We start from the raw sequence: 13,446 nt of genomic DNA on the forward strand, positions 1-13,446 counted from the left end.
TAAAGCGATAAAGAGAGAGACAAAAGAAAACAGGGCAAGGGAAGATCATATTTGTATAATCATAAGTGTATAGGACGAAAATATATGCATTTGTATTTGTATATACAATTTTCTCTTGCTTTATACAAACACAAATGTATGCAATTTGTGTTTGTATAAAGTGAGAGAGGCAAGCGAGATCTGGGAGAGGGGAGAGAGGGGAACAAAAATATATGTATATACAATTTTCTCTCGCTTTATACAAACAGAAACACATTTTATACATTTGTGTTTGTATAAAAGCGAGAGAGGCGAGGGAGACTGTCCAGCGAGAACGAGAGTGGCGAACGAGATTTACCAAGAAAAAGGTGAAATAGCAACAGTTTGCTATGAGGTACAATTAAATCAAACTATGGTTATAACATTTAATTTTAATTAATAGTTTGCTATTATATACAGTTTTCCCTTTAATCATCTATTTCTGAAACACATTAAGTCAATCGAAAACAACCTCTCTACCTCTAGTCACAAAGGTAGAAGGTGGGAAGCGGTTTGTTCTTATTTTACCAGAGGGATTTGAATTAGCTCCTCCCGAGATAAAAGAAAAGATTGGCAATGTAACGTCTGCTTACACTCTACCTTCTATGTGTTGTTGAAATCACATAATAAGACAATTTATAAAAAGAGAATAACTTCATTCAGTCTTGTGTATCTTTAAATACAACAAGCTAAAGCTAAAGGAGATGAAAGTTGTATCCAAAACTGCATTAATTTCAAGATCCAATGGGAGTAATGTTCTTTCACTATATTCACTGATGAAACAAGAAAATCAAAGAAGAAAACTAAAACTAAATAGAAGAATAATTAAGCATTGGCATTGATCAGCTCCTTGGTTGCTGCTGGAACAATTTGCTGAGGCTGCAATCACAAAATTGCAAAAATATCAACTTACACTAGTGAATAATGAAATCTACAGCGCCTTTGCGCGGAAAAAAAGTAGCTTTCAAGAACATTTTGACATTTAGTTACACATGTATGAAGAAGGATAGGAAGAGATTGATTCAGGATTTAAAATTTATGGTTCGAGTTCGAAATTCTACCACTTATCTATTATTTATGCTTGTGTAGTTATAATAAACACATGCAGTGCCTGAGCCAAAGTATGCTACATCCGCCCGTGGACAAAATACTGGAAAACACAACTTAAATGCATAGCACATGAATAGTATGCTTCTTTTGAGCCGCGGGTCTATCGTAAACAACCTTTTTACCCCACGAAGGTAGGGTAAGGTCTACGTACATATTACCCTCCCCAGACCCCACTTGTGGGATCACTAGGTACGTTGTTGTTCTTGTAATAGAAGTTCTGTCCAGCATCAGCAGGAACATAGAAGTGTTATCTAATTACAAACTGCTTTGATATGCATTACTTAAGCCGAGGATCTTTCAGAAATAGTCTCTCTACCCTCCCCAAACCCTCCCCACACTAGGTATGTTGTTGAAAAGAAAAATCCCTTTTCAAATTCTTAAATCTCATTTTGATTGAACTACATGACTGCAAAAACAAGAGAAATATTAAGATTAGGATTCATGGTTAGTACAACCATTACCGAGTTTCTAAGTGTTGTATCATCTAATCTTTCGTGTTTCTACATTACAAGTTGCAACCAAGCAATAGCATTCAAAATGGACGATGAAGATGGTCATGTTGTAGGTTAAAAGCTTAAAGATATCAAATCCATTACTTACCGGAGCTAATTCTTCCTCATGCTTTGGAATGAAAGCAGTATCAACGTTCCCGTTCTTAAAGTCCTGTTGAACAACGGACCAAAGCAAAATTAGGTTCGCCAAAATCTCCCAAGTCGGTATACACGTTAAGAACATGGGAGTCCACCTACCTCGATATCAAGGATGAGTTTATGATATTCTATTGTGGTAGGAACTCCTGTCAAAAGAAAATGTAATTTGAGTGCTGGGTGGATTTTAAACCTCTCATGGCAACTTAAAGAACTGACTCTACTTTGCAGTGCAAATAAGCACTCATATATCCAGGAAACCATTGAAGGTTGGTCTTACCAGTGATAATGGTGTCATTAAGTGCTCTTTTCATGCGCTCAATAGCCCTCTCACGTGTTGGAGCCCATACGATGAGCTGCAACAGTTTCATAAATATTTTTTTGGAAAAAGAAGATATGTTAATAGAAGGAAATAGTAGAACAAGCTGCAACAAAGATCAAATAGCTTTTAATTGCTGTGTTATCAACTTCAAATAACGACCATCAACATGAGAAATGGAAAAACAGTCATGCATACTTCTATGATCATACTCCAATAGAAGTTCCCTCAAGTCCAGTCCACAGAATCCATTTAAATGTTTGTAACATGACTATGGAAAGATGGCTAAGATGGCTAAGATTTTCAAAATCAGTAAAGATAAACTAATCGTCGAACCACATGTCTTGCATAAGGTTTACTATCACACAAATCTACTTCTGGTTTTAAACGTTCATTGGGTGGTCTAGGAAAACATGAGTACCAACTTCCATGATTTCTGCTGGACTTTGTGGCAATTGTACTTGGATAATTCGAAATGCGAAAAGCATTAAGCAGCGACTTAAGAAGAGAAGAGTGACCACCCAAGTGCCCCCACAGTACATGTCCATTTAAAAATGTAAGAGAGGCCCGGGGTCCATGGAGAATGGGACAGGTAAAGAGAAAGAAACCCACCTTTCCTAGCAGGGAATCGTAGCTAGGTGGAACCACATAGTCAGGATAAACATGGCTATCCATACGCGTAAATGGACCTCCAGCTGGTAGATATGAAGTGATTCTCCCTATTCATGAAGAAAACAAGCTTAGATATATCAGGTAAAATGCAAAACAGTGAAAGTAATGTCTATTCTGATTAACAATCTGGCTTCCATTCAAGAAAAACAGAACGAGCATATCCAACAAAGTGCAATTCAGTCATACAAATCATAAATGTCATTTTCTTCTCACAAGTTTCACTTTAATGCTGACAGTTCTCAATGTAAATTTTAAGAACTCAAGAATTGAATAGCAATTTTTTTTTACATCAATTTCTTCTGAAATGTTAAAATCGGGGTAAAATCCACCATAATAGGAAAGGAACGGTGGTAAGAGAAATAAAGAAGTCATCAACTACCTTTCGTCTCTATATTAACTAAAATTTAATAGTAAAGATGTGAATTATGTCTATTTGCTATGGCATTTGCATATTTATCTCTGGCAACATTCACATGCAGGGATCAATATGAACATATTTTTTTTTTTTTTATAACCGAGAAATCTGTCTGGGACCCGCCCTTTGGACCAATCACAGCCTTCTAAACTCGGTGGATAATGAGCCCGCCCCTCTACCCTTCTCCACTTAAATACCGGGCTTCGCTTTGCATGGTTTGGGGCTTGAACCTGCGACCTAAGCCACAAATCCACCACCTTTTGCCACTTGAGCTAGGCCTTGGAGGCGGGATCAATATGAACTTGTTAAAACATCTAAGGACTTTTTTAACGTCATGTACACCATTCTGAAACATAGAGTGATTTGCTTACCCAGGCCAATTGATATCACAATGAAGTATGATTCAACCTTAATTTGTAAATAAATAATCTGACAGAGTCTGCCTTGAAGGTCATTAATCATTGCTTTAAAGGAAAACATTATTCTACAGACAGAAAATTCAATAAAACCTGGGCCGGGTCTGAAGTTTTTGAAAGCATCTTCTGCGTTTATACGGCATTCAATTGAGTGTCCTCTAAGCACAATATCCTCCTGTAAGTAAGAACACAAATTAACAAATGAAAATTAGATAATTAACTGTAGTTCTGTTTTTGGCAATCTTAAAGATATATCATCACTCCTCAGAGATTTTTTTTTTATCATTTCTTATCTGATTCTCTATCAACATTATATAATTCAAAGCAACAAAGGATCATTTTTATACACTACAAAATTACTTTTATACACCGAAATTACTAAGAATTCAACCATTAAATGATGGAATTATTGATCCATGCAACTTACTTTAAGCATTACAGACTTTTGAACTCTCATTTTGATATAGTGCAAGTCAAAACACAATCTTTCACTGAAATTGTTATAATTTTCCTTGTCCGTCTCTTTCCAGAAACAGAAGTCCAATGCAAAGAAAAATTGACTGTTCTCTGTTACCTGTTGGTATCGGAGCTTTTCTCCCATAGCGACACGGATCTGTTCCTCTATCAGATCAACAGAGGATATCATTTCTGTCACTGGATGCTCTACCTAGATATTCAGCAAATCGACACATTACATTATTTGCTAAACAATATTAAAAGTAAAAGACAGATTACATTGTTATCGTTGAGTTTCTAATTATCTAAAAAGCTTAGATCTTGAACAGAGCTTCTTTCACCTGAATACGAGTGTTCATTTCCATGAAGTAAAAGGACCCTCTCTCATCCAATAGGAACTCTATGGTACCAACACCAATGTATCCTATGGATGCTGCTGCTGCAACAGCTGCATCACCCATGGCTTTCCTCAGCTCTGATGTCAATGCAGGGGACGGTGCTTCCTCCAGCAACTTCTGGTTTCTTCTCTGCACAAATAAGCCATTTCAATGGTGCACTTTGTTAGTAAATGCCACTTGACTTAACAAGATTACTGACATAACTTCACAATGTAATGAATTTCTTAAACATAATTAATCATAAAGGAGTGTTTGACATTCAACCAACCATGTTACAACAAAATGAAGCAGCACCAATTATTTACAGAATTTATAATACAGAAGAGCTTTCCAATAATGCAAATCACAAAAATGCAGAAGATCAAAAAGAGATATTTGTATAACATTGTACCTACCTGAATACTGCAATCACGCTCTCCAAAGTGTACAACATTACCATACTTGTCCGCCAAAACCTGCATATAGCATGAAGCTGTGAATCAGCACATTTGAATCATAAAATAATAGAATATTAACTGTATATTACAATGTGAATGGTTAAACCAACAAGGATTACCACTATAAGGAGATAAACTATCTACAATACATTCAAGCAATAATTAGGATTATTTAATTTTCTGCATGAGATTGATTAAAGATGATACTTTAGAAAAGAAATGCACTTTCTAATGGTCATTTATTTATGTTGATCACTCGTGATGCTAAGGGTAAAAGATGCAACTGAGCTCCTCACAGATTCAATAAACAGCAAACTGAAATAGGTTGAACTACAGATAAAACAGAACAAAGAAGGATCTCAGACTAGTTGAAATTAAAGGACGAGGAGTTGAACTAGATCAAGAACCAAAACTAGGCTTTTTTTGGGATAACCATGGTATTTAGGCTTAATAGGCAGTGTTGTGAAAAGCACGCTTAATCCCTAAAGCGAGCCTCAAAACATGTTGGGCACTTCACCTCGCTTAATGTGTACTTCAGTGTCGTCATCATGACTCTAAGACAAACTCTTCCTTGCAAATGAGTTTTCCGGAAGAGGCGACATGAAACTATTGATATTTCCCTTTATCATGAAAAAAATTCAATCTTTGTCCATATATTTGTTATTCATGCTTATAACTATTAGTCTTGGACTAAACAAATACAAATTTGTAATTCTTCTCCATTTGCACCTTTTTTTCATTTAAGTGCACATTTTATTTGCACTTTTTGCTTAAAGCCCCATTGGAGCCTGGAGTTTTTTGCGCTTTTCGCTTTTGATAACACTGCCAATAGGTACCATGTAACTCTCTCCACCAAGGCTAGGACATGACAGATCGGAAGAAATCTCCAAGTGTTTTTGTCTCTGCTGGGATTTGAACCTGAAACCCCATTTTCATTAACAACTAGACCACACCCTTGGGTGCAACTTGCCTCCATCTTTCTCTTCTACAAACCAAATTGATCCGGGAGATTTTAATATGAATATAGAAAACCATGATACGTCCCAATATATTGTTAATCACAGTCCTTTTCCTTCTCTTCCCAAGGAACCATGACAAAGCTTAAACCAAGAACCACTTTCATTTGCCACTCTTGTGTATCCTCCTTCATTACCTCAAGTACTAGTAAGATTAATTAATAGTTCCATCAAGCAAAATAAAAAGACAAATTAATAGTTAACAAGTGTCAAATGTCATCATATGTCTAGCACCAATTACTAAATCAGACAAGAAATGACAGAGGTACTATCCAGATTCTGCATCTTATTGCACAAAAATTCACCACTGGATGGCAACTTATAAATATATATTTATAAAATAGTGTGTGTGTGTGTGTCTATTGTAGAAGTTGTTCATAATTGTTACACTAATAGCAAAGCGTTTTTTTCATTTCTAAGAGTGATTCTTTTGGGTCAAATATATGTGGGAATTTCAAGTCCCAATATAAAGAAATAAATCTGCCAAAACAAAAGAAACACTAATCCATAACTCAGACATTTTATGTGCACACAAAGCCTGAGACAACAGCTCATTAGCAGTTGTACGATGTAATGTCCAACATCCAAGAGTTGTCAGTCATTTGATACATGTATTCCAATTCTTCCCAAAACAGAGTGGCTTTTTAAAAATAAAAAGTATTCCAGTTCTTTCCAAGAACTCACATAAAACTTTGATCTCTATGGAGTCAAATTCTTTTTTTCTCAGTTAGAAATTCCTCTTGGTTAATGAAGTAAGGTGCAACGATACCTGAAATTCAATGTGCCTAGGATTTACGATGTACTTCTCCAGATAAACGCCATCATTTCCAAATGCAGCTGCTGCCTCACTCTTAGCTTGCTGAAAATGAAAAAAGACCAAGCTTAGCGATAAAGTCACAACTCTGGTGTAAGAGCAATTATGCTTCATGATATGTTTTGTGGGTCTGCTAGATTACGTATGATTCGTAGAAAAGGATGATTAGAGACCACCATGGAAGAAAATGCTGGGCAAAGCTTATATAAAAAGAGTTTCCATTCACATGCATGAGCACGGGTGATATGAGATATTATCAAATGCTCAGGGAATAATAACAATAATATCTGAAAATATTAAGTGCCTGAAGAAAGCAAAAGAGGATATGCAACAGTCACAACAGTTTCCTCAATAACAAATTACAGGAAATACTACTTTCATCTATATGAAAATTCCAAAAGATCTCATTGGATGAATCTCCAGAGATTAAAGAAGTCAAAAGCAAGAGACTGATCTTCACCTACTATGTTTGAGACTTAAAGATTGGCATACGATACAAAGAAAAGTACCTGCAATAATTTTACGAACTCATTAGGTTCTTTAGCAAGACGCATTCCACGTCCACCACCACCAGCTGTTGCCTTCAAAACATAAAAGGTTCACAAGTTCAGTGACAACCCTTCAGACGCTCAATTTTAATCACTTTATTTCGAGCAAATAACTTCCATAATTGTGCATCAAACATCCTTTTCTCTGTTTCCCTTTATTATATTCTTGATCAAAATTAAGCATTATAACACTGTATCAAAGCAGGTAGATAAGAACCAGATATAGCTACAGGTTTATTTTCATTGTACCACAGTATGATATTCAAACTATGTAACTTTTCATATTAAAAGAATGCTGGATTCAAATATAACACTTGATAGTGAAGCAGTTCAGTAAAATTTTCAAAATGAGCAAAGTAAATGGAGGCTTCGCTTGTGTCAAGTTATAACAATTGTTCCAGTTGAGAGTGTCGCTAATTGACGTCTTTCTTTGCATTTATCCAGAAGAGGGTTTGCAAGAGGCACAGAGTCTGTATCGGTGTAGTAACAATCTTCTCTGGAAATGTAAGGATACCTTTAGTTATGCCAATAAAAATTTGCCCAGTTAGTTATGTTAAAAATGTCTTTCCTAGACCTGACAAGTTGATGACTTGATCCTTTATTCGAAATTACCATTTAAGAAAAATTAACTCCATCAAGTCCTATACAGTTCCCATTGTTAGAAGAGAACATTCACTAGAAGTAGAATGCCAGAAAAGAAGTTCATGTCATACACAACTTCAGAGGCTAAAAGAAGCAAAACTATGTATGAGACAAAGGATGATAACTGTAGAACAAACACGACAATCAGTCTCTTAATGCGGAAAGGTATTCAAGACCGGCAAATGTTTTCACAAAAGTCCATAATACTATAGCCGCCTAGAATTAAAGAGACGAGAAGTCTAGCAAGCAGACCCAACAAGCCAATCAGTCTCCAAATGCACAAGTGACAGGTATTTCACATATACTGATATAATCACTATAGTCAAAGGGATATATTTTAGATACCTCACACCACAGAGCATTTGATAATTCAAGCTACTTCAGTTTTGAGAAAAGTTACCTTAATCATCACTGGGTAACCAATCTCCTCAGCGAGCCTTACACCTTCTTCAGTGCTCTACAATGGGGATTATCTAGTTATTAGTAGGTAGCCAAGAAACAGCAACACTTATACAAACAAATATAAAATGCATGTGCGTATGACGATGTTCAAATGACGGAAATGAATCAAAATATTATGGCATGACACAGTGATACCTGCAATAGTCCGTCACTTCCTGGTACAGTTGGAACACCAGCATTCTTCATTGTATCTCTAGCAGTGGCTTTGTCACCCATGACTCTTATACTGTCTGGCTGCAATTTTAAGATAAATCTTTTATAATGATGTTTACATTTCCTCGTGTTTTGAGCAACCATATGTCTTTTCATATTTGTAGTGTTGGGACCAGCTAGCGCAATTTGACTGATCCACAGGCAGGTCGTTCGGCCAACAATCACAGATTACCAAGGCAATCATGCCTAGCAAAGCTGGAGCAGATGGGCCCAACAAGTGTTGCTGCTAGGATTCGAACCAGGGATCTCCAGGTTGTCACTCCAGTGCCTCAACTACTAGATCAACTCCTTGGGACGAATAACCATGTTTATTATGGCTCTCTAGGTTAAGTAGAATGTGTGATATTATCCTTTACTAACTTTTAGTTTTCTTTGGTGAACAGGATTGGAAGTGGATATTACAAAAATAAGATTTTACTTAAAGCCAGAAGTTGTTGCTAAAAGACAAAGAATGTAAGTAATCCTTTTAATTTATGTGGCTATTGACCAAAACATAGCAGAATACATTCTGAGGGTGAATGATGCATATGCTTCCATTGAGCAAAGGGAAGGAAATGACATGGTTATGTATGTATATGTTTGCTGTTTTGGAAAAGAAACAAGAAAAGGGACCTCCATCAATAAGTCACTAATCTCAATAGAGAAGCTAATGCTTCTTTCTTATCATGCTTGAGAGTGTCAGATTGTTGTATTAAAACATTCAGCTTATACTGAAAAAAAATATCTTCTGATGGAAGAAGAGGAACTACCACGTTAGTTATAAAGATATGTAGATATACCTATTCGAAAGATCTTATTGAGCAGAAGACAACAAGCTCTCTCGGTTGTACCACAGAGCTCTATTTGAAACTCACATGGCTGAAGCCTGAAAATATTTCAATTTATCCCAGTAATTTCTTCTCTTTGACCAAATATTTGATTATTTACCCACAAAACGCCAGCTAATTATTAGAAGCTTTTTTTAATAAATGTGGTGTTGGGGCCAGCTAAGCACACCTTGAGTAATTCTACAGGGTACCTGCTACATCCCACCAACAGAGGTACCAAGTTCACCAAGGTTGGAACAGATGGGAAGAAATCACCTTGCTTTTGCCTTATCTACTTCATTGACCACTATGCCACACCCTTGGGTGCCTTAGAACTCCCATTTTTATATACAACGACATGAGGATCAGCTGAATTTCTTCAAACCATACACAGATAGATAAAACAGATTAAGATTTCACTGTACTACTATACTTGATATAGCAGTGATCATGAAGTGATCATGAGCAGATGCATAGGAATCACACTAGATAAATACTTTTAAGTTCAATGTCTTGAATTGATGGATTTAATATCTAATATGAATCGATCAAAAGTCAAAGGATAGATTAGAATAATACTAAGTTTTACCTTTCGTGTTTCTGTTTTGTTAGTATCTACTGAATACAACACGGATACCATGGAAAATACAGATGCCTACAGGTTTAATATAGGTAATAAGATAATGACGTGTGTAAGAACTTACATTTGGCCCAATAAAGTTGATTCCATGTTCTCTGCACATCTCAACAAAACTTGCATTCTCAGAAAGGAAACCATATCCAGGATGCAACATTGTACATCCGCGACTGATAGCAGCAGACAAGACATTTGGGATCACTAAATACCTATACACGGTAAATGGAGATGTAAATGCCGTAATTCTTGGAGATGAAAATTATGAAACGAAGATCAAATAAAGATATGAAAATGTTAAGGATTTTCTTTTGGTGCACCCATTTAGTTCCGGTTTGTATAGAGGATTGGGTATCGTTTGGAGAGAACCATATTTTGTAGGTTTCTCCTTTTTTGGTATACCTCTTGTATACGGACATAATGGCCTTGTCATTATCAATGAAAATCTTTGGCGATATTTAAAAAATGCAAAGAATTTAAACTTAGTTTTGTCCAATAAGAACAGCAAGTTTCTGATAACTTACGACTGATTACTTGGTGCTTCTCCAATGCAAACAGATTCATCAGCTAGCTTCACATGTAAGGCATCTTTATCAATGGTCGAATAAACCGCAACACAAGGAATTCCCATCTCATGGGCAGTTCGAATTACGCGGACAGCAATCTCTCCTCTATTTGCCACCAGAATTTTCTCGGCGCGACATGTCACAGAAAGAGCACCATGACCCTTGCGAGAATTAGTACGAACTCTGTGTGCTTGAGCTGTCTGCCTTGGAAAGTTTATCCTATTTCCAGCTATAAAGCTACACTGTGAGCTCCTAATACCGCTCGTTCTCCCCAAAAATAAACCCTATTCAGAACATGCACCCAAAGTTTAAGGTTATCTGTAGCATCAAGATCTTTATTTGGCGGGCAGAAAGGTGCAAAAAAGCAGAATATATTTCAACTCATATAGAAAATACCTACTAACAAAATGCACCATAACATACCCTCTGGGACTCTCATCTTGAGATGTGTGCAAGAACATTTATATATTGAAAGAAAGAGACAAATGTGCTGACTAGAAGACTTCAAACAAGGTGAAAAGAAAATTCTCCCTACCTCTCTTTTACATGATGATGTTTCAAGTAGTTTTAAGAAAAAAGAAACACCTTTAACACAAAAACAACAACTACGCCTCAGTCACAAACAAGTTGGGGTTGGCTATATGAATCCTCATTTCTTCATTTACGCTCATATCATAGTAAAATATATATATAAAATACTTATAATAAAAATAAACAATAAAAGTTCCATACAAGTCTAAAACCTATCCTCAACTACCAAGCATTTGCCAGTCTAAAATACCAAAAGTATTTTAACACATCATATTTTATTTTTTTTAGCAATTATTAAATACCACAGGTATTATTACTATTTAGTGGTATTCAACCTGTCAGGTCAATTCCCAGAAGAGCATATCATTAATAACAAAGCAGGATTTTAAGATTAACACACATTACATATAGAAGTGCCTTACGGGAGTAGAGCAAAGAGCAGATTTGCCACAAACGCTAGTCATGGCTGCAGAATCCATTTCCTGATCAATGTAATCCAATTCCTGTCTTCCTGCCAAGAACTGGGAAAAACAAATCTTTTGAACATTGATCTAAGACCCACAAAGAATAACACAATGATTAACAAGAAAATGAAGAAAACAAGCAATAAGAAATGTCATTAGCTTTGTGTGTACCTATTACATTGACAGAGACATGAAAAAAGAAGAGATGGGGATAAAAAAACTATGTGGGTATGGAAAAAGAACAAATCTTTAGAAGAATGATTCAAGACTCACAAAGAATAAAACAATGCAAAACAACAAAATGAAGAAAACAAGCGATTTAGAACTGTAATTAGCTTAGTCTGTACCTATTACTTTGACAGAGAGAAAGAGATGTGTAAGCAGAGAAATGGGTATAAAAGACTAGGTGGGTATGGAAAAAAAAACGAATCTTTAGAACATTGATTCAAGACCCATAAGAATAAAACAAAACAAAAAAATGAAAGTAAACAAACAATTAGAACTGTAATTAGCTTAGTCTGTACCCATTACTTTGACAGAGAGTTGGAAGCAGATGAAAGACAGGTGGGTATGGAAAAAGAACAAATCTTTAGAACATTAATTCAATACCCACAGAGAAAAAAACAATGCAAAACAACAAAATGAAGAAAACAAACAATCAGAACTGTAATTAGCTTAGTCCAAACCTATTACACTGACAGAGAGAAAGAGACGTGGAAGCAGAGAAATAGGGAGGTAGGTATGGAATAAAAAAACAAATCCTTAGAACATTGAATCAAGACCCACAAGAACAAATCAATGCATAACAACAAAATGAAGAAAACAAGTTAGAACTATAATTAGCTTAGTCCATACCTATTTCTTTGACAGAGAGAGAGATGTGGAAGCAGAGAAACACTAGGTAGATAGGAAAAAAAAAACAAATCTTTAGAAGAATGATTCAAGACCCACAAAGAATAACACAATGCAAAACAAGAAAATGAAGAAAACAATCAATTATAACTGTAATTAGCTTAGTCTGTACCTATTACACTGACAGAGAAATAGAGATCTGTAAGCAGAGAAATGGGGATAACAGACTAGGTGGGTATGGAAATAAAAAACAGATCTTTTTCACATTGATTCAAGACCCGCAAAGAATAAAACAATGCAAAACAAGAAAATGAAGAAAAAAAACAATTTAAACTGTATGGAAGCAGAGAATTACACTGACAGATAAATAGATGTGGCAGCAGAGAATTACACTGACAGATAGATAGAGATGTGGAAGCAGAGAATTACACTGACAGAGAGATAAAGATGTGGAAGCAGAAAAATGGGGATGAAAGACAAGGTGGGTATGGAATAAAAAACAAATCTTTAGAACATTGAACCAAGACCCACAAAGAACATCTCAATTCATAACAACAACATGAAAGAAAACAAGCAATTAGAACTGTGCATAGCTTACCAATTACTACTTTAACAGAGAAATGGGGATAAAAGACAAGGTGGGTATGTAAAAAATACAAATCTTTAGAACATTGATTCAAGACCCACAAAGAAAGTGAAGAAAACAAGAAATTAGAAGTGTAATTAGCTTACCAATTGCTACTCTGACAGAGAAATGAGAATGAATGACGAGGTGGGTGTGCGGTAGATTTGAAGAAGGAAAAGGTTGATGTCGATGAAAACAAGAAAGCAAGAAACTTGACTGTGTTCCAAAACAAGATTGAAAGGTCCGCCAAAAACTGTGTTACAGGTTTTAGCTGCTAATGGGCTTTGTGATTTGATTTAAATTTTTTCAGCCGTGTCAGGTACACACATTGAAGTCCAGCTAAATTTGAATTCGTATCGAGAAGTCCCACACTGAGGATAAAGCG

At 35.8% G+C, this 13,446-nt stretch overlaps 1 protein-coding gene across 1 annotated transcript; it reads right to left on the reverse strand.

Moving 5' to 3' along the window:
• Positions 1-653: 653 nt before the first annotated feature.
• LOC125836707 (biotin carboxylase 1, chloroplastic) lies at positions 654-13,297 on the reverse strand. Its single transcript, XM_049515925.1, has 17 exons — positions 13,169-13,297; positions 11,543-11,641; positions 10,548-10,873; positions 10,094-10,235; positions 8,506-8,604; positions 8,309-8,365; positions 7,228-7,299; positions 6,674-6,763; positions 4,847-4,906; positions 4,395-4,580; positions 4,172-4,264; positions 3,691-3,772; positions 2,707-2,813; positions 2,056-2,131; positions 1,878-1,924; positions 1,729-1,791; positions 654-897 (listed from the first exon to the last, which is right to left on the reverse strand). The coding sequence occupies exons 2-17, from the start codon at positions 11,597-11,599 to the stop codon at positions 844-846; spliced, it is 1,611 nt and encodes a 536-aa protein (XP_049371882.1). The 5' UTR covers positions 11,600-11,641; positions 13,169-13,297; the 3' UTR covers positions 654-843.
• Positions 13,298-13,446: the final 149 nt, after the last annotated feature.

This window comes from Solanum verrucosum, unplaced genomic scaffold (genome assembly GCF_900185275.1).
Source record: "Solanum verrucosum unplaced genomic scaffold, falcon-dt-bn FXZP01000284.1, whole genome shotgun sequence".
NCBI classification, from domain to species: Eukaryota; Viridiplantae; Streptophyta; class Magnoliopsida; order Solanales; family Solanaceae; genus Solanum; species Solanum verrucosum.

Coding starts and splice junctions, on each gene's coding strand:
- LOC125836707 (XM_049515925.1), bottom strand. CDS start 11,599: ATGGATTCTGCAGCCATGACTAGCGTTTGTGGCAAATCTGCTCTTTGC. Junction 4,265..4,394: donor AAATGAACACTCGTATTCAG/GTGAAAGAAGCT, acceptor CTGAATATCTAG/GTAGAGCATCCAGTGACAGA. Junction 2,814..3,690: donor AAACTTCAGACCCGGCCCAG/GTTTTATTGAAT, acceptor CTTCATGAATAG/GGAGAATCACTTCATATCTA.